The sequence below is a fragment of the Mustelus asterias genome, chromosome 12 (assembly GCF_964213995.1).
Source record: "Mustelus asterias chromosome 12, sMusAst1.hap1.1, whole genome shotgun sequence".
NCBI lineage: Eukaryota > Metazoa > Chordata > Chondrichthyes > Carcharhiniformes > Triakidae > Mustelus > Mustelus asterias.
Window position 1 is genome coordinate 42,505,123 of NC_135812.1, and position 20,195 is coordinate 42,525,317.

At 47.5% G+C, this 20,195-nt stretch overlaps 1 protein-coding gene across 1 annotated transcript in view; it reads left to right on the top strand.

The window, feature by feature from the left end:
- The window catches only part of clip2 (CAP-GLY domain containing linker protein 2), a gene marked incomplete at its 3' end in the record, with an annotated part of 313,298 nt that overhangs the window by 219,389 nt on the left and 73,714 nt on the right, over positions 1-20,195 (top strand). The window contains exon 3 of the mRNA XM_078226021.1: positions 18,224-18,768. Within this exon, the coding sequence (XP_078082147.1) occupies positions 18,224-18,768 (545 nt within the window). The remainder of the gene's footprint in view (positions 1-18,223; positions 18,769-20,195) is intronic.

A 20,195-nucleotide genomic window follows, 5' to 3' on the forward strand; every position in this document is an offset into this window, starting at 1 on the left:
ATCCCCCTTGCGATATAGGCCAACATCCCATTTGCCTTCTTGATCACCTGTTGCACCTGCAGACTGGGTTTTTGCGTCTCATGCACAAGGACCCCCAGGTCCCTCTGCACAGCAGCATGTTGTAATTTCTTTCCATTTAGATAATAATCCAATTTGCTACTATTTCTTCCAAAGTGAATAACCTCGCATTTGTTAGCGTTATACTCCATCTGCCAGATCCTCGCCCACTCACTCAGCCTGTCCAAATTTCTCTGCAGACCTTCTATGCCCTCCACACGATTCACTTTTCCACTTATCTTTGTGTCGTCTGCAAACTTTGTTACCCTACACTCAGTCCCCTCCTCCAGATCGTCTATATAAATGGTAAATAGTTGAGGCCCCAGTACCGATCCCTGCGGCACGCCACTAGTTACCATCTGCCAAGCAGAAAAGCACCCATTTATTCCGACTCTCTGCTTCCTGTCGGATAGCCAATCCCCAATCCACGCTAACACCCTACCCCCAACTCCGTGTGACCCAATCTTCTTCAGCAACCTTTTGTGAGGCACCTTATCAAACGCCTTTTGGAAATCCAAAAACACCGTATCCACCGGTTCCCCTCCGTCAACCGCACTAGTCACATCTTCATAAAAATCCAACAAGTTCGTCAAGCACGACTTTCCCCTCATGGATCCATACTGCGTCTGCTTAATCGAACCATTCTTATCCAGCAATAGTGGAGAATCGGAAGATTGGGAAAACTTAAAGAAACAACAAAGAACGACTAAGAAAGCGATAAAGAAAGGAAAGGTAGGTTATGAAGCTAGGCTAGCTCTAAATGACAGTAAAAGCTTTTACAAATATATAAAAAGGAATAGAGTGGCAAGAGTGAATGTTGGACCCTTGGAGGACGAGAGGGGGGATTTAATAGTGGGAAATGAAGAAATGGCTGAAACTTTAAATAAGTTTTTTGTGTCGGTCTTCACGGTGGAAGACACAAATAGTTTACCGAATATTAATGATAGAGGGTTGGTAGGAGGAGAGGTACTCAATACAATTAATGTTACCAGGGAGGCAGTGCTTGGTAGACTAACGGGACTGAAGGTGGACAAGTCCCCGGGCCCGGATGGAATGCATCCCAGGGTACTGAAAGAAATGTCAGAGGTAATAGCGGATGCGTAAGTGGTTATTTATCAAAATTCGTTGGATTCTGGGGTAGTGCCGGCGGACTGGAAAACGGCTAATGTTACGCCGCTGTTTAAAAAAGAAAATAGACAAAAGGCGGGTAACTACAGGCCGGTTAGCTTAACGTCTGTAGTTGGGAAAATGTTGGAATCCATCATTAAAGAAGAAATAGCAGGCCATCTGAATAAGAATGGTTCGATTAAGAAGACGCAGCATGGATTCATGAGGGGAAAGTCGTGCTTGACGAACTTGTTGGATTTTTATGAAGATGTGACTAGTGCGGTTGACGGAGGGGAACCGGTGGATGCGGTGTTTTTGGATTTCCAAAAGGCGTTTGATAAGGTGCCTCACAAAAGGTTGCTGAAGAAGATTGGGTCACACGGAGTTGGGGGTAGGGTGTTAGCGTGGATTGGGGATTGGCTATCCGACAGGAAGCAGAGGACAGCAGATACCTGGGAACACCATCACCTAGAAATTCCTCTCCAAGCCACGCACCATCCTGACTTGGAAACATATCGCCGTTCCTTCGTTGCTGCAGTGTCAAAGTCCTAGAATTCCCTCCCTAACAACACTGGGTGTACCTGCACCTCAGGGACTGCAGCTGTTCAAGAAGGCAGCTCACCACCACCTTCTCGAGGGCAATTAGGGATGGGTAATAAATGCTGGTCTGGCCAGTGATGTCCACATCCTGTGAAAGAATAAAACAAACTGTAACAAATCTCCTACAGCCACAGAAAATTCACAGCTTTTCAAATGCTTTACTTCCAAGCAGAACATCAACTCAACTGAAAAAGACCAGGCCCACGCCAGAATAAAGACATGAGTTCAATTTGACTTGCATTCTGACTGCGCTGCCTTGAAATGTATCTCGTGTTTGTGTGTGAGACAATGAGGGTGAATTGAGTGAGTGAGACATTAACCTTCGGGGCAAGTGCTTGTGAGAAATAAAGCAACTTTCTTCAGTTGTAACACACACTGCTGCTGAGTGACTTAAATTGACCCAATCGCTCTGTAATGAAAACACCCGCATCTCTGTGTAAATATAATTAATCACAGCCAGGGAAAGGTAATCTCTGAAAGTTGTTTCTGACACTTGATTACATAATAGCCTGAGGGACACCACTCAGCAAGTTTAAAGTTTATTTCTTAGAGTCACAAGTAGGCTTACATTAACACTGCAATGAAATTACTGTGAAAATCCCCTAGTCGCCACACTCCGGTGCCTGTTCGGGTACACTGAGGGAGAATTTAGCATGGCCAATGCACCTAACCAGCACATCCTTTGGGCTGCGGGAGGAAACCAGAGCACCCAGAGGAAACCCATGCAGACACGGGGAGAACATGCACAGACACTGACCCAAGCTGGGAATTGAACCCGCGTCCCTGGCGCTGTGAGACAGCAGTGCTAACCGCTGTGCGGCTGAGGCAAGGAGCCAGGCCCTCAATCGGCTTCCCCGGTCGGGACAGGGATTGAACCCAGGCTGTCAGAATCACTCAGCAAGCCACTCAAACCGTGTCACATTGCTGAATCGGCCGACATAAAGCTGCTTTAAAGAGGACAGCAGAAACGGGAGAATGTCCGGTGAAAGCAGCTGCTTCCGTCCCTGCGCTGTGTCCATCCTGGTAAATGCCGCAGCTTGGTTTCCATTTCATTCTCTGCTTATGATTAGTGGTGAGGAGTGACAATGTGTCCCCTCTGCATTTATTGGGCCTCCCATTCTCAATGCTTTGGAGGGGAGGTCCAGGGTAGAGCAGGCGCAATAAAGCTCTGGGGCTGCAAGGTTAAAGATGGTCTCTGGTTACACAATAACCATCAGTGTGTAATAATTCCAGCCTTCACAATGTATGCAAGCAGCATTGCCTGTTGCTGAGCTCAGTGAAGCGATTCAGAATGCCTCCCTGTAAATTCAGCCTTACTGGGACTAGCTGACACATCTCATAAAGAACCTTGAGTGATTTCTTTTTAAGGACAATGATACACAGATACATTCCCAAGCTTGTTTATGACAGTTTGTAGTGGCTTTGTCAGGTTGATGTGCGGAGTATAGGACAATGGGCCTGAGTGATGGTGTGGATTTGACACGACTATTTCAGCCCTGTGACCTGCCGAGTCCAGTCCAGACGGATGGGGTGAAAGTCGCCGCTATCTGCTCACTGTAAGGGTCAATGTGAAATCAGTCCAGGAAGTCTCGATTGGAATGGGCAGCGGCCCACGTCACTAACCAGACACACATTGCCAATCTCTGAGAGGTCAGCTAGCTGTACTGACTAAATAATTTTAATAGCTGCTCACATTGATACATGAAGACATGAATCTTCCCGATGATTTCCACAATGCTTCTGGGAAATGATGGGGGGAGAGGGATAGTTACATCCTGAAGGGTGGCCTCTGGCACGTTGTTCAGAGACAGTGTTTAGGTTTAATCTGCACCATATCAGAGGCAGCTTGATGCTCGTGTTGGGTACCTCAAATTGAAAAGGTTCCTTTCCCCAAAAACAATAATCATGGAATCCCTACAGTGCAGAAGAGGCCATTCGGCCCATCAAATCTGTACCAACTCTCTGACAGAGTATCTTACCCCAGGCCCTCTCTCTGCCCTATCCCTGCAACAACACACATTTCCCATCGCTAATCCCCCTAACCTACACACCTTTGGACACTAAGGGGCAATTTAGCATGGCCAATCCACCTAACCTGCACATCTTTGGACTTTGTGGGAGGAAACTGGAGCACCCGGAGGAAACCCACGCAGACACGGGGAGAACGTGCAGACTCCACACAGACAGTTACCCGAGGCCGGAATTGAACCCGGATCCCTGGCGCTGTGAGGCAGCAGTGCTAACCACTGTATCACCGTGCCACCCACCCCAAATAATGAATAAGCAGAAGATTTTCAAGTGTGTAGATTTTGAAAACAAGGGGGAGCCATTGAGTTTTAAACCCAGCAAGATTGAGCAAAACACAGAGTTCCGAGCAGGATAGGAGAGGCTGGCGAGGCATTCAAGAAAACATTAGATGGTTATTGGAATAGAAACAATGTGCAGGACTGTAGGGAAAAGGCAGGGGAATGGCACTGTGTCAGGGTGCTTGTCAGGGGGGCTGCTATAGACACAATAGGCCAAATGGCCTTCTATACATTAACAATTAAGTGATTGTGTGTGCTGCATCGTTGGACAAGATGAGAGGTCACACAACACGAGGTTAAAGTCCAACAGGTTTATTTGAAATCACAAGCTTTCGGAGCACTGCTCCATCATCAGGTGAGGTAGAGTGAGGTGCGCAGGCACAGAATATATAGGCAGAGTGACACTAACAGATAATCAAGAGTGTCAAATGAAAAGTACAGACAGTATAGGCCAACTTAATACCAAGACTACAAGTAATCCCGAGTGTCAATAGATAAATGCAAGCAGTTAAGTATAATCAGCATGTGTAAAGTGTCGACAGGCTGTATAACAAGTGAAGGGATGACCTAAGAACCAATAATGTAAGGCAGAGAGATTATTACGGTCAATTAAAGGGTGAGATGGTGCTAAACACGATGCAACCATTTCAGGCAGAGAGATCACCATCCGTAATCAAGGTGTGTATGGTGTCCAAACAGGACAGTTAGGGAGATTCCTCCCCCACAGAACAGCATGGTGGGGCTCCATGTGGAGTGACATGAACCCGAGATCACAGTTAAGGCCATCCGAGAAAATCGCGCATATCGACACAGACATCAAGTTTCTACAGAGATGGGAGAAAGCAGACAAGATTCCGAAAGCACTACAGATCACGAATCCACTCAAGCCGACCTACAAAACAGGCCAGGCTGAGAGACTATACTGTCGCACCTTTCTCACACTCCTCAATCGCCTCGTACACCAGCTCTACTGCAGACATCGCAACCTCAAAATCAAAATCGGGTCCATGCTCCCAGCCTGCGCTCAGGACGCAGCAGACCAGCTGCAAAACACTGCCAAGCAGACGAGGCAACAGAACTACACCACGTACCTGCACACCAAGAACAGGAAACTTGAGAAACTCGGCAGCAACCAAGCTTCCTCCAGTACCACGGTTGAAGCCGGTACCACCTCAGGGAAGTCCATTATCAATTTGTCTGACCCCACCCTTCAACCAGATGAAATTGAGGTTCTCAGCCGAGGGCTCAATTTCTGTCCCACCACCAAAATGGACCCCATCGGTCTCGCGGCAGACACAGAGGAATTCACCAGGCGAATGAGGCTTCGGGAATTCTGCCAATCTCCAGACGCAATTCTACAACTCATCCACTTCATCCTGGACCACAACGTCTTCACCTTTGACAACCAGTTTTTCATCCAGACACACGGAACCACTATGGGGACCAAATTTGCACCTCAATACGCCAACATCTTCATGCACAAGTTCGAACAAGACTTCTTCGCCATACGGGACCTCCAACCAACACTGTACATCAGATACATGGACGACATTTTTTCCTTTGGACTCACAGAGAGGAATCACTGAAATGACTACATGATGACATCAACAAGTTCCATCCCACCATCAGACTCACCATGGACTACTCTCCGGAATCGGTTGCATTCTTGGACACACACATCTCCATCAAGGACAGTCACCTCAGCACCTCACTGTACCGCAAGCCCACGGATAACCTCACGATGCTCCACTTCTCCAGCTTCCACCCTAAACACGTTAAAGAAGCCATCCCCTACGGACAAACCCTCCGTATACACAGGATCTGCTCGGATAAGGTGGAACTCGACGGATACCTACGGACGTTGAAAGATGCCCTCGCAGAAACGGGATATGATGTACAACTCATCGATTGACAATTCCGACGCGCCACAGCGAAAAGCTGCAATGCCCTCCTCAAGAAACAAACACGGGACACAACCGACAGAGTACCCTTCGTCACCCCGTACTTCCCCGGAGCGGAGAAACTACGCCAGGTTCGTTGGAGCGTTCAGCATGTCATCGATGACGACAAACATCTCGCCAAGGCCATCCCTGCATCTCCACCAACCACGTTCAAACAACCGCCTAACCTCAAACAGACCATTGTCTGCAGCAAACTACCCAGCCTTCAGGGGAACAGTGGCCACGACACCACACAACCCTGCCACAGCAACCTCTGCAAGACGTGCCGGATCATCGACACGGATGCCATCATCCCACGTGAGAACACCATCTACCAGGTACACGGTACCTACTCTTGCAACTCGACCAACGTTGTCTACCTGATACGCTGCAGGAAAGGTTGTCCCAAGGTGTGGTACATCGGTAAGACCATGCAGACGCTACGATAACGGATGAACAGACACCGCACGACAATCACCTGACAAGACTGTTCTCTTCCTGTCGGGGAACACTTCAGCAGTCACGGGCATTCAGCCTCCAATCTTCCAGGCTGATCGGAGCCGGCAACCACGACAACGCAGAATCGTTGAGCAGAAACTGATAGCCAAGTTCCGCACACATGAGGACGGCCTCAACCAGGATCTCGGGTTCATGTTACTCTACATGAAATCCCACCATGCTGTTCTATGGGGGAGAAATCTCCCTGACTGTCCTGTTTTGGCACCATGCACACCTTGATTACAGGTGATGATCTCTCTGCCTGAATTAGTTTGCATAGTGTTTAGCACCATCTCACTCTTTGATTGTAATTATCTCTCTGCCTTAGATTTTCGGTGCTTAAGTCATCCCTTCATTTGTTATACAGCATTTCGACACTTTACACATACTGATAATACTTAACTGCTTGCATTTGTCTATTCACACTCGGGATTACTTGTAAAGACTTGATATTCAGCCGGCCTACACTGCACTACACTGTCTGTACTTATCCTTTGACACTCTTGATTACCTGTCAGTGATGGGCTATTGTCACTCCGCCTATATATTCTGTGCCTGTGCACCTCACTCCGCTTAACCTGATGAAGGAGCAGTGCTCTGAAAGCTTGTGATTTCAAATGAGCTTGTTGGACTATAACCTGGTGCTGTGTGACCTCTCATCTTGTCCACCCCAGTCCAACACCGGCATCTCAACATCATGGCCTGCATTGTTGAATGTGCTGTTTTTCAGATGAGATGTTTAACCGAGACCCCATCTGTCTGCTCGAGTATAAAAGATCACAGAGCGCCTGGGAAGAACAGGGGAATTATCCCCCAGAATCCTCATCAATAATTATCCCTCAGTCAGCATCACAAAAAAAAGAGATTGTGATCATTTTCACACTGTTTTTGTGTGAGTTTCCCGTGTGCGTGTCTTTATGTGAGTTTCCCGTGTGCGTGTCTTTATGTGAGTTTACCGTGTGCGTGTCTTTGTGTGAGTTTCCCGTGTGCGTGTCTTTATGTGAGTTTACCGTGTGCATGTCTTTGTGTGAGTTTACCGTGTGCGTGTCTTTGTGAGCATTTCCCGTGTGCGTGTCTTTATGTGAGTTTAGCGAGTGCATGTCTTTGTGAGAGTTTACATGTGTGTCTTTGGGAGAGTTTACCATGCGCGTGTTTTTGTGTGAGTTTACATGTGTGTCTTTGGGAGAGTTTACCATGCGCGTGTTTTTGTGTGAGTTTACATGTGTGTCTTTGGGAGAGCTTCTCGTGTGCATGTGGTTGTGTGAGTTTACCGTGTGTGTGTCCTTGTGAGAGTTTCCCATATGCCTGTCTTTCTGTGAGTTTACCGTGCGTGTGTCTTTGTGTGAGTTTGTCATGCGTGTATCTTTGGGAGAGTTTACCGTTGCATGTTATTTTGTGAGTTTACTGTGTGCGCATGTCTTTGTGTGAGTTTCCCATGTGCGCGTCTTTGCGTGAGTTTGCTGTGTGCATGTCTTTGTGTGCGTTTCCCATGTGCGTGTCTTTGCGTGAGTTTGCCATGTGTGTATCTTTGGGAGAGTTTACCATTGCATGTTGTTGTGTGAGTTTACCATGTGCGTGTCTTTGGGAGAGTTTACCGTGTGCGTGTTGTGTGAGTTTACCGTGTGCGTGTCTTTGGGAGAGTTTACCGTGTGTGTGTCTTTGGGAGAGTTTACCGTGTGTGTGTCTTTGGGAGAGTTTACCGTGTGTGTGTCTTTGGGAGAGTTTACCGTGTGCGTGTTGTGTGAGTTTACCGTGTGCGTGTCTTTGGGAGAGTTTACCGTGTGTGTGTCTTTGGGAGAGTTTACCGTGTGTGTGTTGTGTGAGTTCACCATGTGCGTGTTGTGTGAGTTTACCATGTGCGTGTCTTTGGGAGAGTTTACTGTGTGCGTGTCTTTGGGAGAGTTTACCGTGTGCGTGTTGTGTGAGTTTACCGTGTGCGTGTCTTTGGAAGAGTTTACTGTGTGCATGTTGTGTGAGTTTACCGTGTGCGTGTTGTGTGAGTTTACTGTGTGCGTGTCTTTGGGAGAGTTTACCGCGTGCGTGTTGTGTGAGTTTACCGTGTGCGTGTCTTTGGAAGAGTTTACCGTGTGCGTGTTGTGTGAGTTTACCGTGTGCGTGTCTTTAGGAGAGTTTACCATGTGGGTGTTGTGTGAGTTTACCGTGTGCGTGTCTTTGGGAGAGTTTACCGTGTGTGTGTTGTGTGAGTTTACCGTGTGCGTGTCTTTGGGAGAGTTTACCGTGTGTTTGTCTTTGGGAGAGTTTACCGTGTGTGTGTCTTTGGGACAGTTTACCGTGTGCGTGTTGTGTGAGTTTACCGTGTGCGTGTTATGTGAGTTTACCATGTGCGTGTCTTTGGGAGAGTTTACTGTGTGCGTGTCTTTGGGAGAGTTTTCCACGTGCGTGTTGTGTGAGTTTACCATGTGCATGTTGTGTGAGTTTACCGTGTGCGTGTCTTTGGGAGAGTTTACCATGTGCGTGTCTTTGGAAGAGTTTACCGTATGCATGTTGTGTGAGCCTACCGTGTGCGTGTTGTGTGAGTTTACTGTGTGCGTGTCTTTGGGAGAGTTTACCGTGTGCGTGTCTTTGGAAGAGTTTACCGTGTGCGTGTTGTATGAGTTTACCGTGTGCGTGTTGTGTGAGTTTACCGTGTGCGTGTCTTTGGAAGAGTTTACCGTGTGCGTGTTGTGTGAGTTTACCGTGTGCGTGTTGTGTGAGTTTACCGTGTGGGTGTCTTTGAGTGTCGAGGGTTCTGGAGGAACCAGGAAAGTTGAATTAAGGCCACAGTGAAGTCAGACATGATCCTATTGAATGGTGAAGGGAGCTTTTGGGACTGAAAGTCATCCCCCTCCTCCTCATTCTTTGTATGTTCTTATTGGCTGCATGTCTCCTGCACAACATTGTCTACACTTCTTTGAGATTTTTGGCACGGTGGCGCAGTGGTTAGCACTGCTGCCTCACAGCGCCTGGGACCCAGGATCAATTCCAGCTTCGAGTGACTCTGTGTGGAGTTTGCACGTTCTCCCTATGTCTGTGTGGGTTTCCTCCGGGTGCTCCAGTTTCTTCCCACAGTCTGAAATGATTAGCCATGCTAAGTTGACCTTAGTGTCAGGGGAATTAGCAGGCTAAATACATGGGGTTACGGGGATAGGGCCTGGGTGGGATTGTTGTCGGTGCAGACTCAATGGGCCGAACAGCTTCCTTCTGCACTGTAGGGATTCTATGATTCTATGGTGTTTGTAAAGGTGCTATATAAATGCAAATCTCTCACGTATAGAAATGTAAAACTTCATTCATTGGTCATCCCGTTTAATGGAAAGATTGAATTTTATAATCTTTTTATTTACGAGGCAGGCTATTGGAAGCAAGTTGCCTGGTTTAATTCCCCCCTCCCCCACTGATTCTTTCTCTAACATTGAACAAGCTCCAGTATGACACAGGGCAGAGGAATCTGGAGAGGAAATGGCTTGGTGTTTTGGAATATTTTGTCCTGGTATAAAATTACGGTCTCGTAACGAGCAGGTTGTCTGGTGGTGTGTGAGTGCAGAGTATTGAAATTGTCTAAATGCAGCCTGTTAGACAATCCTAACGACTAGTCGCAGACAGCAGCAATGCACGCCTGTACTAACGCCCCCTTTCTCAAAGGTAAGCTTTCTAACTTAGCTCAGACAACTTGGGGCTGGATTGGACACTTTGCACAGCTTATGGAGTGAGAGAGGCTGGGGAAAACACTGGTAAGGCCACAGTTGGATTACTGTGTGCAATTCTGGTCAGCACACTATCGGAAGGATATGATTAGAACGTTTGCGGAGGAGATTCATTAGGATGTTGCCTGGGCTGGAGCGTTTCAGCTATGAAGAAAGGCTGGTTAGGCTGGAGTTGTTTTCCTTATAGCAGAGAAGGCTGAGGGGACATGATCGAGATTGTTGGTGTCACAAGTAGGTTTACATTAATACTGCAATGATGTTACAGTGAAAATCCCCTAGTTGCCACACTCCGGCGCCTGTTCAGGTACACTGAGGGAGAATGTAGCACAGCCAATCCACCGAACCAACACGTCTTTCGGACTATGGGAGGAAACCCACGCAGACACGGGGAGAACTTGCAGACTCCACACAGACAGTGACCCAAGCCGGGAATCGAACCCGGGTCCCTGGCGCTGTGAGGCAGCAGGGCTAACCACCGTGCCACCCAATCTTTAAGGTAAGGAGCAGTAGATTTGGAGGGGTTTTGAGGAAAGACAGTTTCATCCAGAGGGTGGTGGGAATCTAGAACTCACTACGGTGATGTGGTCCCGTTATTTAAGAAGATCAGCAAGGATAACCCGGGTAATTACAGGCCGATGAGCTTGACGTCCGTGGTAGGGAAATTGTTGGAGAAGATTCTTAGAGATAGGATATATGCGCATTTAGAACTGAATAATCTCATTAGTGATAGACAGCATGGTTTTGTACGAGGGAGGTCATGCCTCACAAATTTGGTTGAGTTTTGTGAGGAGGTAACAAAAACGATTAACGAGGGAAGGGCCATGGATGTCGTCTGTATGGATTTTAGTAAAGCGTTTGACAAGGTCCCTCATGGCAGGCTGGTGCAAAAGGTTAAATCTCACGGCATAACAGGTGAGCTAGCTAGATGGGTGGAGAACTGGCTTAGCCATAGAAGACAGAGGGTAACAGTGGAGGGGTCTTTTTCCGGTTGGAGGTCTGTGACTCGTGGTGTTCCGCAGGGCTCTGTACTGGGACCTCTGCTGTTTGTGATATGTATAAATGATTTGGAGGAAGATGTAGCTGGTGTGATCAGTAAGTTTGCGGACGACACAAAGATTGCTGGAGTTGCGGATAGTGATGAACATTGTCAGAGAATACAGCAGGATATAGATAGGCTGGAACATTGGGCGGAGAAATGGCAGATGGAATTTAATCCAGATAAATGCGAAGTGATGCATTTTGGTAGATCTAATGTAAGGGGGAGCTATACAATAAATGGCAGAACCATCAGGAGTATAGACACAGAGGGACCTGGGTGTACAAGTCCACAGATCCTTAAAGGTGGCAGCACAGGTGGAGAGGGTGGTCAAGAAGGCATATGGCATGCTTGCCTTTATTGGACGAGGCATAGAATATAAAAGTTGGCAATGATGTTGCAGCTGTATAGAACGTTGGTTAGGCCACATTTGGAATACTGCGTCCAGTTCTCGTCGCCACACTACCAGAAGGACGTTGAGGCTTTGGAGAGAGTACAGAAAAGGTTTACCAGGATGTTGCCTGGTATGGAGGGTCTCCGCTATGAGGAGAGATTGGGTAAACTGGGGTTGTTCTCCCTGGAAAGACGGAGGATGAGGGGCGACCTAATAGAGGTGTATAAAATTATGAAGGACATAGATAGGGTAAACAGTGGGAAGCTTTTTCCCAGGTCGGAGGTGATGAATACAAGGGGTCACAGGTTCAAGGTGAGGGGGGCAAGGTTCAACACAGATGTCAGGGGGATGTATTTTACACAGAGGGCGGTGGGGGCCTGGAATGCACTGCCAAGCAAGGTGATTGAGGCGGACACACTGGGATCATTTAAGACTTATCTAGATAGCCACATGAACAGACTGGGAATAGAGGGATACAAACGAATGGTCTAGTTGGGCACATGAGCGGCGCAGGCTTGGAGGGCCAAAGGGCCTGTTCCTGTGTTGTATTGTTCTTTGTTCTTTACAGCACAGTGGTTAGCACTGCTGCCTCACAGCTCCAGAGACCCGGGTTCAATTCTGGCCTTGGGTCACTGTCAATGTGGAGTTTGCACGTTCTCCCCGTGTCTGTGTGGGTTTCCTCCGGGTGCTCTGGTTTCCTCCCACAGTAAGAAGTCTCACAACACCAGGTTAAAGTCCAACAGGTTTATTTGGTAGCAAATACCATAAGCTTTCGGAGCACAGCTCCTTCGTCAGATGGAGTGGATATCTGTTCTCCAACAGTGCACAGACACAGAAATCAAGTTACAGAATACTAATTAGAATGCAAATCTCTACACTTGTCTGCTTTCTTGCATCTTTGTAGAAACTTGATGTCTGTGTCGATATGCGCGATCTTCTTGGAGATCCTCTCCACTTGGAGCCGGCAGTTTGCGGCGTCGATGGTAGTCATGATGTGGAGATGCCGGCTCCGAAAGCTGATGGTATTTGCTACCAAATAAACCTGTTGGACTTTAACCTGGTGTTGTGAGACTTCTTACTGTGCTTACCCCAGTCCAACGCCGGCATCTCCACATCATTCCTCCCACAGTCCAAAGATGTGCAGTTTAGGTAGATTAGCCATGATAAATTGCCCCTTAGTGTCCCAAGATGTGTAAGTTAGCGGGATTAGTGGGGTAGATGCATGGGGTTATGGGGATAGGGTGGGGGCTGGGCCTGGGAATGATGCTTTGTCGGACAGTCGGTGCAGACTCGATGGGATGAATGGCCTCTTTCTGCACTGTAGGCATTCTTTGATTCGAAAGGGCGGTAGAGGTGGGAACCCTCACAACCTTTAAGAAGCATTTAGATGAGCACTTGAAATGCCATAGCATACAAGGTTACGGACCAAGCGCTGGAAAATGGGGTTAGAATAGATCGGTGCTAGATGGTCGACGCAGACTCAATGGGCCGAAGGGCCTCTTGTAAATCTCTGTGACAAATACAGAAAAGCTAGATTGAAAAATGATGGAGTGGGTAAACATTACTGGACTCCTATACGATAAGGAACTCTGGGTTTGAATCCTCTATGCTGATGTTAGTTCAGACTAATGGAGACACTGAATGAAACTGGATTAAGACAGAGGGAATCTGTTTGGATTTCCCACTGATTCTCCCCACTCAGTCCTGATGATGAAAAGTCAGGAGAGGACTAGGATGGGTCTGGCTCCTCTTCCTCCTGACCTTGCTGACCTTGCTGTCTGGCATGAGGCCTGCATGGAGATGTGCCAAAAGCAAGAAGTGATACCTTGGAAAGGGACTGAGAGGAAATTAGAAGATGCGAGGCAGAAGCTGCCTTTTAACCAATCAAACCTAACTTTGGCACACTTGGTGTCTATGTCTCTGAGCTTGCTTCTGGGTGGGTTAACTCTCAGTCCCTGAGCTTGATTGGGTGCGATATTGTAAAGTTTAACTGTAGAAAGGTGAAAGGTGACTGACCAGCAGTCACTGAATATCACTGCAGGGGAAAGGTTAGTGCAGGACAAGGCGGAGTGTAATCGGATCCAGTCAGACAGGAACTGCACCAGAGAGGGTGCAGAGGAGATTCACCTGGATGTTGCCTGGGCTGGAGCGTTACAGCAGTGAAGAGAGCCTGGATAGGCTGAGGTTTTCCTTATAGCAGAGAAGGCTGAGGGGACATGATCGAGACGTACAAAATTAGGAGGCACATAGGATAGATAGGAAGGAACTATTTCCCCTTTAGTAGCGGGGTCAATAACCAGGGGGGATAGATTTAAGGTAAGGGGCAGGAGATTTAGACGGGATGTAAGGATTTGACTTGCAGAGTGAGGGGAATCTGGAACTCACTGCCTGGAATGATTTGAATCGGGTTTTTGTGCTCTGGGAGTAATGGGAACAGAATTGGAATTCCTCCTGTGTTGGAGAGACAGAGTACAGAGGAATGTTTCCTGGAACTGCTGCTTCTCCTCAAGTGACTCAGTCTTAAAGGAATAAGGAGCAGTTTTGCAATTCGGATGTTTAGTCTCCTCCCTCCCTCCTTCCCCGTTGCCATGGTTACTGTGTCGGGGAGATGCTATGGCTTCCTGCAGCTTGAAGCTATTTTTAGAAGCTAGTTCAGCATCCTAAACGGCTCAGCCACTGGTTCGGTCATGTCTTGTTCGTTTACAGATGTGTTTGAGATTATGGACAACTGCAGCTTTTGTTTATCAGTAGGGTCCACCTCTGCTGTGCCGCTGCTGTAGTTGAAGAGCCAGGGCGGTTGGGAGAGGGGGGAGGGGGGAGCTGGCGTTATCCACAGGAACACTATTCAGAATCTGCAGCAGATGAGTATGTGGCCATGTGGTGTGTGCTGACGTGTACGTCTCAGAGTGCAAGGCAGCTGTGCAGCACAGCTTCCAGATGTGATGACATCAACCTCCACGCTAAAACTCAATAGAGTGATTCACTTCTGGGAAATCCTGAGTGAAGACTGTTAGAAAGAGGCTTCAATGTATCTCTGTATTGATGAGAAAATTCTTTCACCTCGTGTTTTAAGAAAAATGAGTAGAGGCAATGACTCACAGTGCGGGTCCCTCTCTAAACCGCATCTGCCTCTCGTAGAATTCCTACAGTGCAGAAAGAGGCCATTCAGTCAATCAAGCCTGCGCTGAAAACAATCCCACCCAGGCCCTATCCCCATAACCCCACGTATTTACCCTGCTGATCCCCCGGACAGTAAGGGTCAATTTAACATAGCCAATCAACCTAACCCGCACATCTTTGGATTGTGGGAGGAAACCGGAGTACCCGGAGGAAACCCACGCAGACACGGAGAGAATGTGCAACCTCCACACAGACAGTGACCCGAGGCCGGAATTGAACCCGGGTCCCTGGCGCTGTGAGACAGTAGTGCTAACCACTGTGCCACCGTGCCTCCGCCTATTTCACCCCACAACCTCCCCTTAAGGCTAGTTCTCAATGCTCACCTCCTTAACTGAGATTTTGATCTCCTTCCCCCCCCTCACACCGCTGACCCAGTGTTTTGACTCATTTGTTTCCTCTCGCACCTTGATAAGCCCCAGGGGTGTGGCTGGGAGGGGCGCGTGGATGGGATGCTCTTTCAGAGAGTCAGTGCAGACTCATTGGGTCGAATGGCCTCTTTTTGCATGTGGGGATTCTTTGGCTCCTCTGTAACCATGATGTGCTATCCCCGTTGATTTTAGTTTCTGCAGATATGGTTGACCATGCCATCCTATCCCCTGTCATATTCACGAATGGTTCCATCCCTGCCTCGTACAGTCACTGACTCCTTCAGCAAATGATTTTTGCAGCGTTGTTGCTCTTGGAAGCAATGGTCCAGATTTTGCAGTGAAGACTGACACTGACCCTCCAATAAAAAAGCTGCCCCACAAAGATCGAGCGACCCGCGTGATGGGGGTTTCCATTACCCCAGTCGTGGATTAAATCTGGCACCAAGTCACGTTGTGTCCTGCAGTAACACTGTTGCCAACAAGTAGGCAATCATATTGAAGTAATCACGCATTGCAAATCAGGACATTGAAAACAGTTAAAGCAGCATCCAACACTTCAAATGTTCCATTAGTGAAATAAAACGATTGGCTGGAAAGTGCTTTCGGATGTTCTATGATTGTGAGGGAGGCCATGGCCTAGTGGTATTAATCCACAAACTCAGCTGATGTTCTGGGGACCCGGGTTCGAATCCAGCCATGGCAGATGGTGGAATTTGAATTCAATAAAAAATATCTTGAACTAAGAATCTACTGATGACCATGAAACCATTGTCGATTGTTGGAAAAACCCATCTGGTTCACCACTGTCCTTTAGGGAAGGAAATCTGTCGTCCTTACCCGATCTGGCCTACATGTGACTCCAGAGCCACAGCAATGTGGTTGACTCTCAACTGCCCTCCAAGGGCAACTAGGGATGGGCAATAAATTTATGACTAATAAATAAGCTTTAGGCTTTCTAATCAGAAATTTTATTTATCTGCTATATATTTTTATATCTATCAAGGTTTTCTGTTATCCTCTTTCTATTTACCACAAGTTAGTTCCAGCAGCTTTGTCCTCTCGTAGACTAAGGTCACTGCAACTCAGACATAGTTACGGGAGTGTTTTCTAGATGGAATGGTCTTGCTGGTAATTTACTCCCTAACCACCGGCAATTTTGTTCCTGATGGTGGGGGTGTCCTGAACCAGAGGTCACATTCACAGGATACAGGGTAGACTGTTTAGGACAGAGATGAGAAGAAATTTATTCACCCAGAGACTTGATTTGATATGATTTGATTTGATTTATTATTGTCACATGTATTAACATACAGTGAAAAGTATTGTTTCTTGCGCGCTATACAGACAAAACATACCGTTCATAGAGAAGGAAATGAGAGAGTGCAGAATGTAATGTTACAGTCATAGCTAGGGTGTAGAGAAAGATCAACTTAATGCAAGGTAAGTGTGGTGAACCATCGTTGGTTCCCACTGGAGTACTGAGCCAGGGTCTGGCCAGTACTACAAGTATGTACATATGTTGCTGTTGGGTTAGGGATGGGTTGTGCTACTTGTTGCTGTTGGGGTTAGGGTGGGGTTGTTACACCTTTGTATTGTACTGTTGTGGTACATCCCAGTCGGGCTCCGTCTCCTGGGAGAGGTATAAAGGTCCCTGCTCTGGCTGGGACCCCTCAGTCTGGGATCGTGTATATAATTGTTAGCTGCTTCGTTACAGCAAATAAAAGCCTTTATTTCCTGAGCATCAAGCCTCGTGTATGATAACGCGCATCAGTAAGTCCATTCAAAAGTCTGACGGCAGCAGGGAAGAAGCTGTTCTTGAGTCGGTTGGTACGTGACCTCAGACTTTTGTATCTTTTTCCCGATGGAAGAAGGTGGAAGAGAGAATGTCCGGGGTGCATGGGGTCCTTAATTATGCTGGCTGCTTTTCCGAAGCAGCGGGAAGTGTAGACAGAGTCAATGGATGGGAGGCTGGTTTGCGTGATGGATTGGGCTACATTCACGACCTTTTGTAGTTCCTTGCAGTCTTGGGCAGAGCAGGAGCCATACCAAGCTGTGATACAACCAGAATGAATGCTTTCTATGGTGCATCTGTAAAAGTTGGTGAGAGTCGTAGCTGACATGCCAAATTCCCTTAGTCTTCTGAGAAAGTAGAGGCATTGGTGGGCTTTCTTAACTATAGTGTCGGCATGGGGGGACCAGGACAGGTTGTTGGTGATCTGGACACCTAAAAACCTGAAGCTCTCGACCCTTTCTACTTCATTGGTCAGCCTGTGGAATTCGCTACCACAGAAAGCAGCTGAGGCCAAAACATTAAAAGTTTTCAAGAAGCAGTAAGATATAGCTCTTGAAGTGAAGGGGATCAAAGGAAATGGAGGAAGGCAGGATCAGGCTATTGGCTTGGGTGATCAGCCATGATAATAATGAATGGTGGAGCAAGCTCGAAGGGCCGAATGGTCTCCTCCTGCTCCTATTCTCTATGTTTCTATAACAGTCTGGACTGATGCACTGTTCTGTCTCCCCCTAACTCTCCCTATCATTAGAAAAAGTACCACCCTCCAGTGCATCACTCTGCCTCCCAACACCTATCCTCAGTGCTTAACCTCTGGGGTGCCCCACCATCGTGACTTGCCTCTCCTGAATAGCATCTCTAACATTCCTTTTCCTTCATGCTGTTATACATCTCTTCATGCCCTTCTCTGACACACGTGCACTCCTGGTCCTCATTCCTCCTTGGCACCCTGCATCACCACAGTGCCCACCCATTGTTGCTGAGTTCAGAGCTTCCATTGTGTAATACTACAGGAATGAAGTGCATTATTAGTCTGTAGTCCAGCACTCCAATAGACTGCTACATTTACTGTCTGTTGTGTTGTGCATGCCGTGATTTCCTTGCTGTACTGCTAGGTATATCAGCTATACTTCACAAACACATGAGATGAGTAACTGGTTATTAAACTGTATTGATATGAATATGAGATGGTAACTGAATTGTCCCTCAGACTAATCAGCTCCTCTCTCTCCATTGGTTTTTAGGTTCCCCTTTGCACAAACAATCTTCGGCTCCCACGCCAAGTGACAAGTTGGCATCAAAGAGCACCGAGGTGGGCGATGACTACATTGGGGATTTTGCCATTGGGGATCGTATCTGGGTGAATGGCGTGAAGCCCGGCATCATACAATTCCTGGGGGAAACGCAGTTTGCCCCGGGCAAGTGGGCAGGAGTGGTCCTCGATGAACCGGTGGGCAAGAATGATGGTTCAGTCGGGGGCGTGCGGTACTTTGAGTGCGGAGCTTTGCAAGGCATTTTCACCAGGCCCTCGAAGCTAGCACTCCATCCCTCAAGCGATGGCGCTGGAAGCGATGCCCTCTCCGGAGACTCGGTAACGTTTCCAGTCCCGGCCTCCCACGGCACTGCCACCCCTCCACTCTCGACTCAACGCATCAACTGCACAATCCCTTTGCGGGAAAGCATTCTGAACAGTTCCATGAAGACTGGGAATGAATCAGGATCGAACCTGTCTGACAGCGGATCCGTAAAGAAAGGGGACAAAGACTTGAGATGTGGCGATCGAGTTCTGGTAAGTTCTTTTATTCTGATCTTGTTTGATAGATTCAGCAGCGCTAGGCTGTCTAAGTTGTTGATTACAGCTCTGCCCACAGCTGGATTGGGTTTAACAGTGAGGGTAGAGTTTGAGGGCAAACCAACTCTCCAACCAATGAAAATAGTTTATCTCTATCTACCCTATCTGTCCGCCTTGGAAACTCCGATCAAATCATCTCTTAGACTTCGAAATTCCAGGGAATATAGAAACATAGAAATAAGGAACTGGAGGAGGCCATTCAGCCCTTCAAGCTTGCTCTGCCATTTTTCAGTATCATGGCTGATCATCCAACTCAATAGCCTGATCCCTCCTTCCCCACCCCCTCCCATATCCCTTGATCCCCTTTGCCCCAAGAGCTATGTCTAACTCCTTTATGGCCTCAACTGCTTTCTGTGGTAGTGAATTCCACAGGCTCTCTGGGTGAAGAAATTCCTCCTCATCTCAGACTGTGACCCCTGGTTGTGGACACTCCCACCATCGGGAACATCCTTCCTGCATCTACCCTGTCTAGATCTATTAGAACTTTATAGGTTCCTCCGAAATTCCCCCTTCCCCCCACCCCCCGTCCTTTCTTCTAAAATCCAGCAATTATAATCCTAACTGACTCAATGTCTCTTCATATGTCAGTCCCACCATTCCGGTATCAGTCTGGTAAACCTTCTCTGCACTCCCTCAGATAAAGAGACCAAAACTGCACACAGTATTCTAGGTGTGGCCTTACCAACGCCATATATAACTGCAGCAAGACATACCTGCTCCTGTACTTGAATCCTCTCACTCTGAAGGCTAACATACCATTTGACCTTTTTACTGCCTGCTGTACCTGCACCCTCACCTTCAGTGACTGGTGTACGAGGACACCCAGGTCTAGTTGCACATTCCCCTCTCTCAATCTACAGCCTTTCAGATAATAATCTGCCTTCCTGTTTTTGCTACCCAAGTGGATAACCTCACATTTATACTGCATCTGCCATGCACTTCTCCACTCACTCAGCTCGTTCAAATTGTCTGCCGAAGCATCCCTACACCCTCCTCACAGCTCACCCTCCCAACCAGCTTTGTATGATCGGCAAATTTGGAGATATTACATTCTCTCCTCTAAATCATTAATATGTAATGTGAATAACTGAGGTCCTAGCACTGATCCCTGCGGTACCCCACTAGTCACTGCCTGCCACTTGACAAAAGACCTGTCTATTCCTCCTCTTTGTTTCCTGCCTTCCAACCAGTTTTCTATCGATCTCAATACACTACCTGCAATTCCATGCACTTTAATTTTAAACGCTGATCTCTCATGTGGGACCTTGTCGAATGCATTCTGAAAGTCCAAATAAACCACATCCACTGACTCCCCCATCATCAACTCTACCAGTTACATCCTCAAAGAATTCCAGTAGATTACC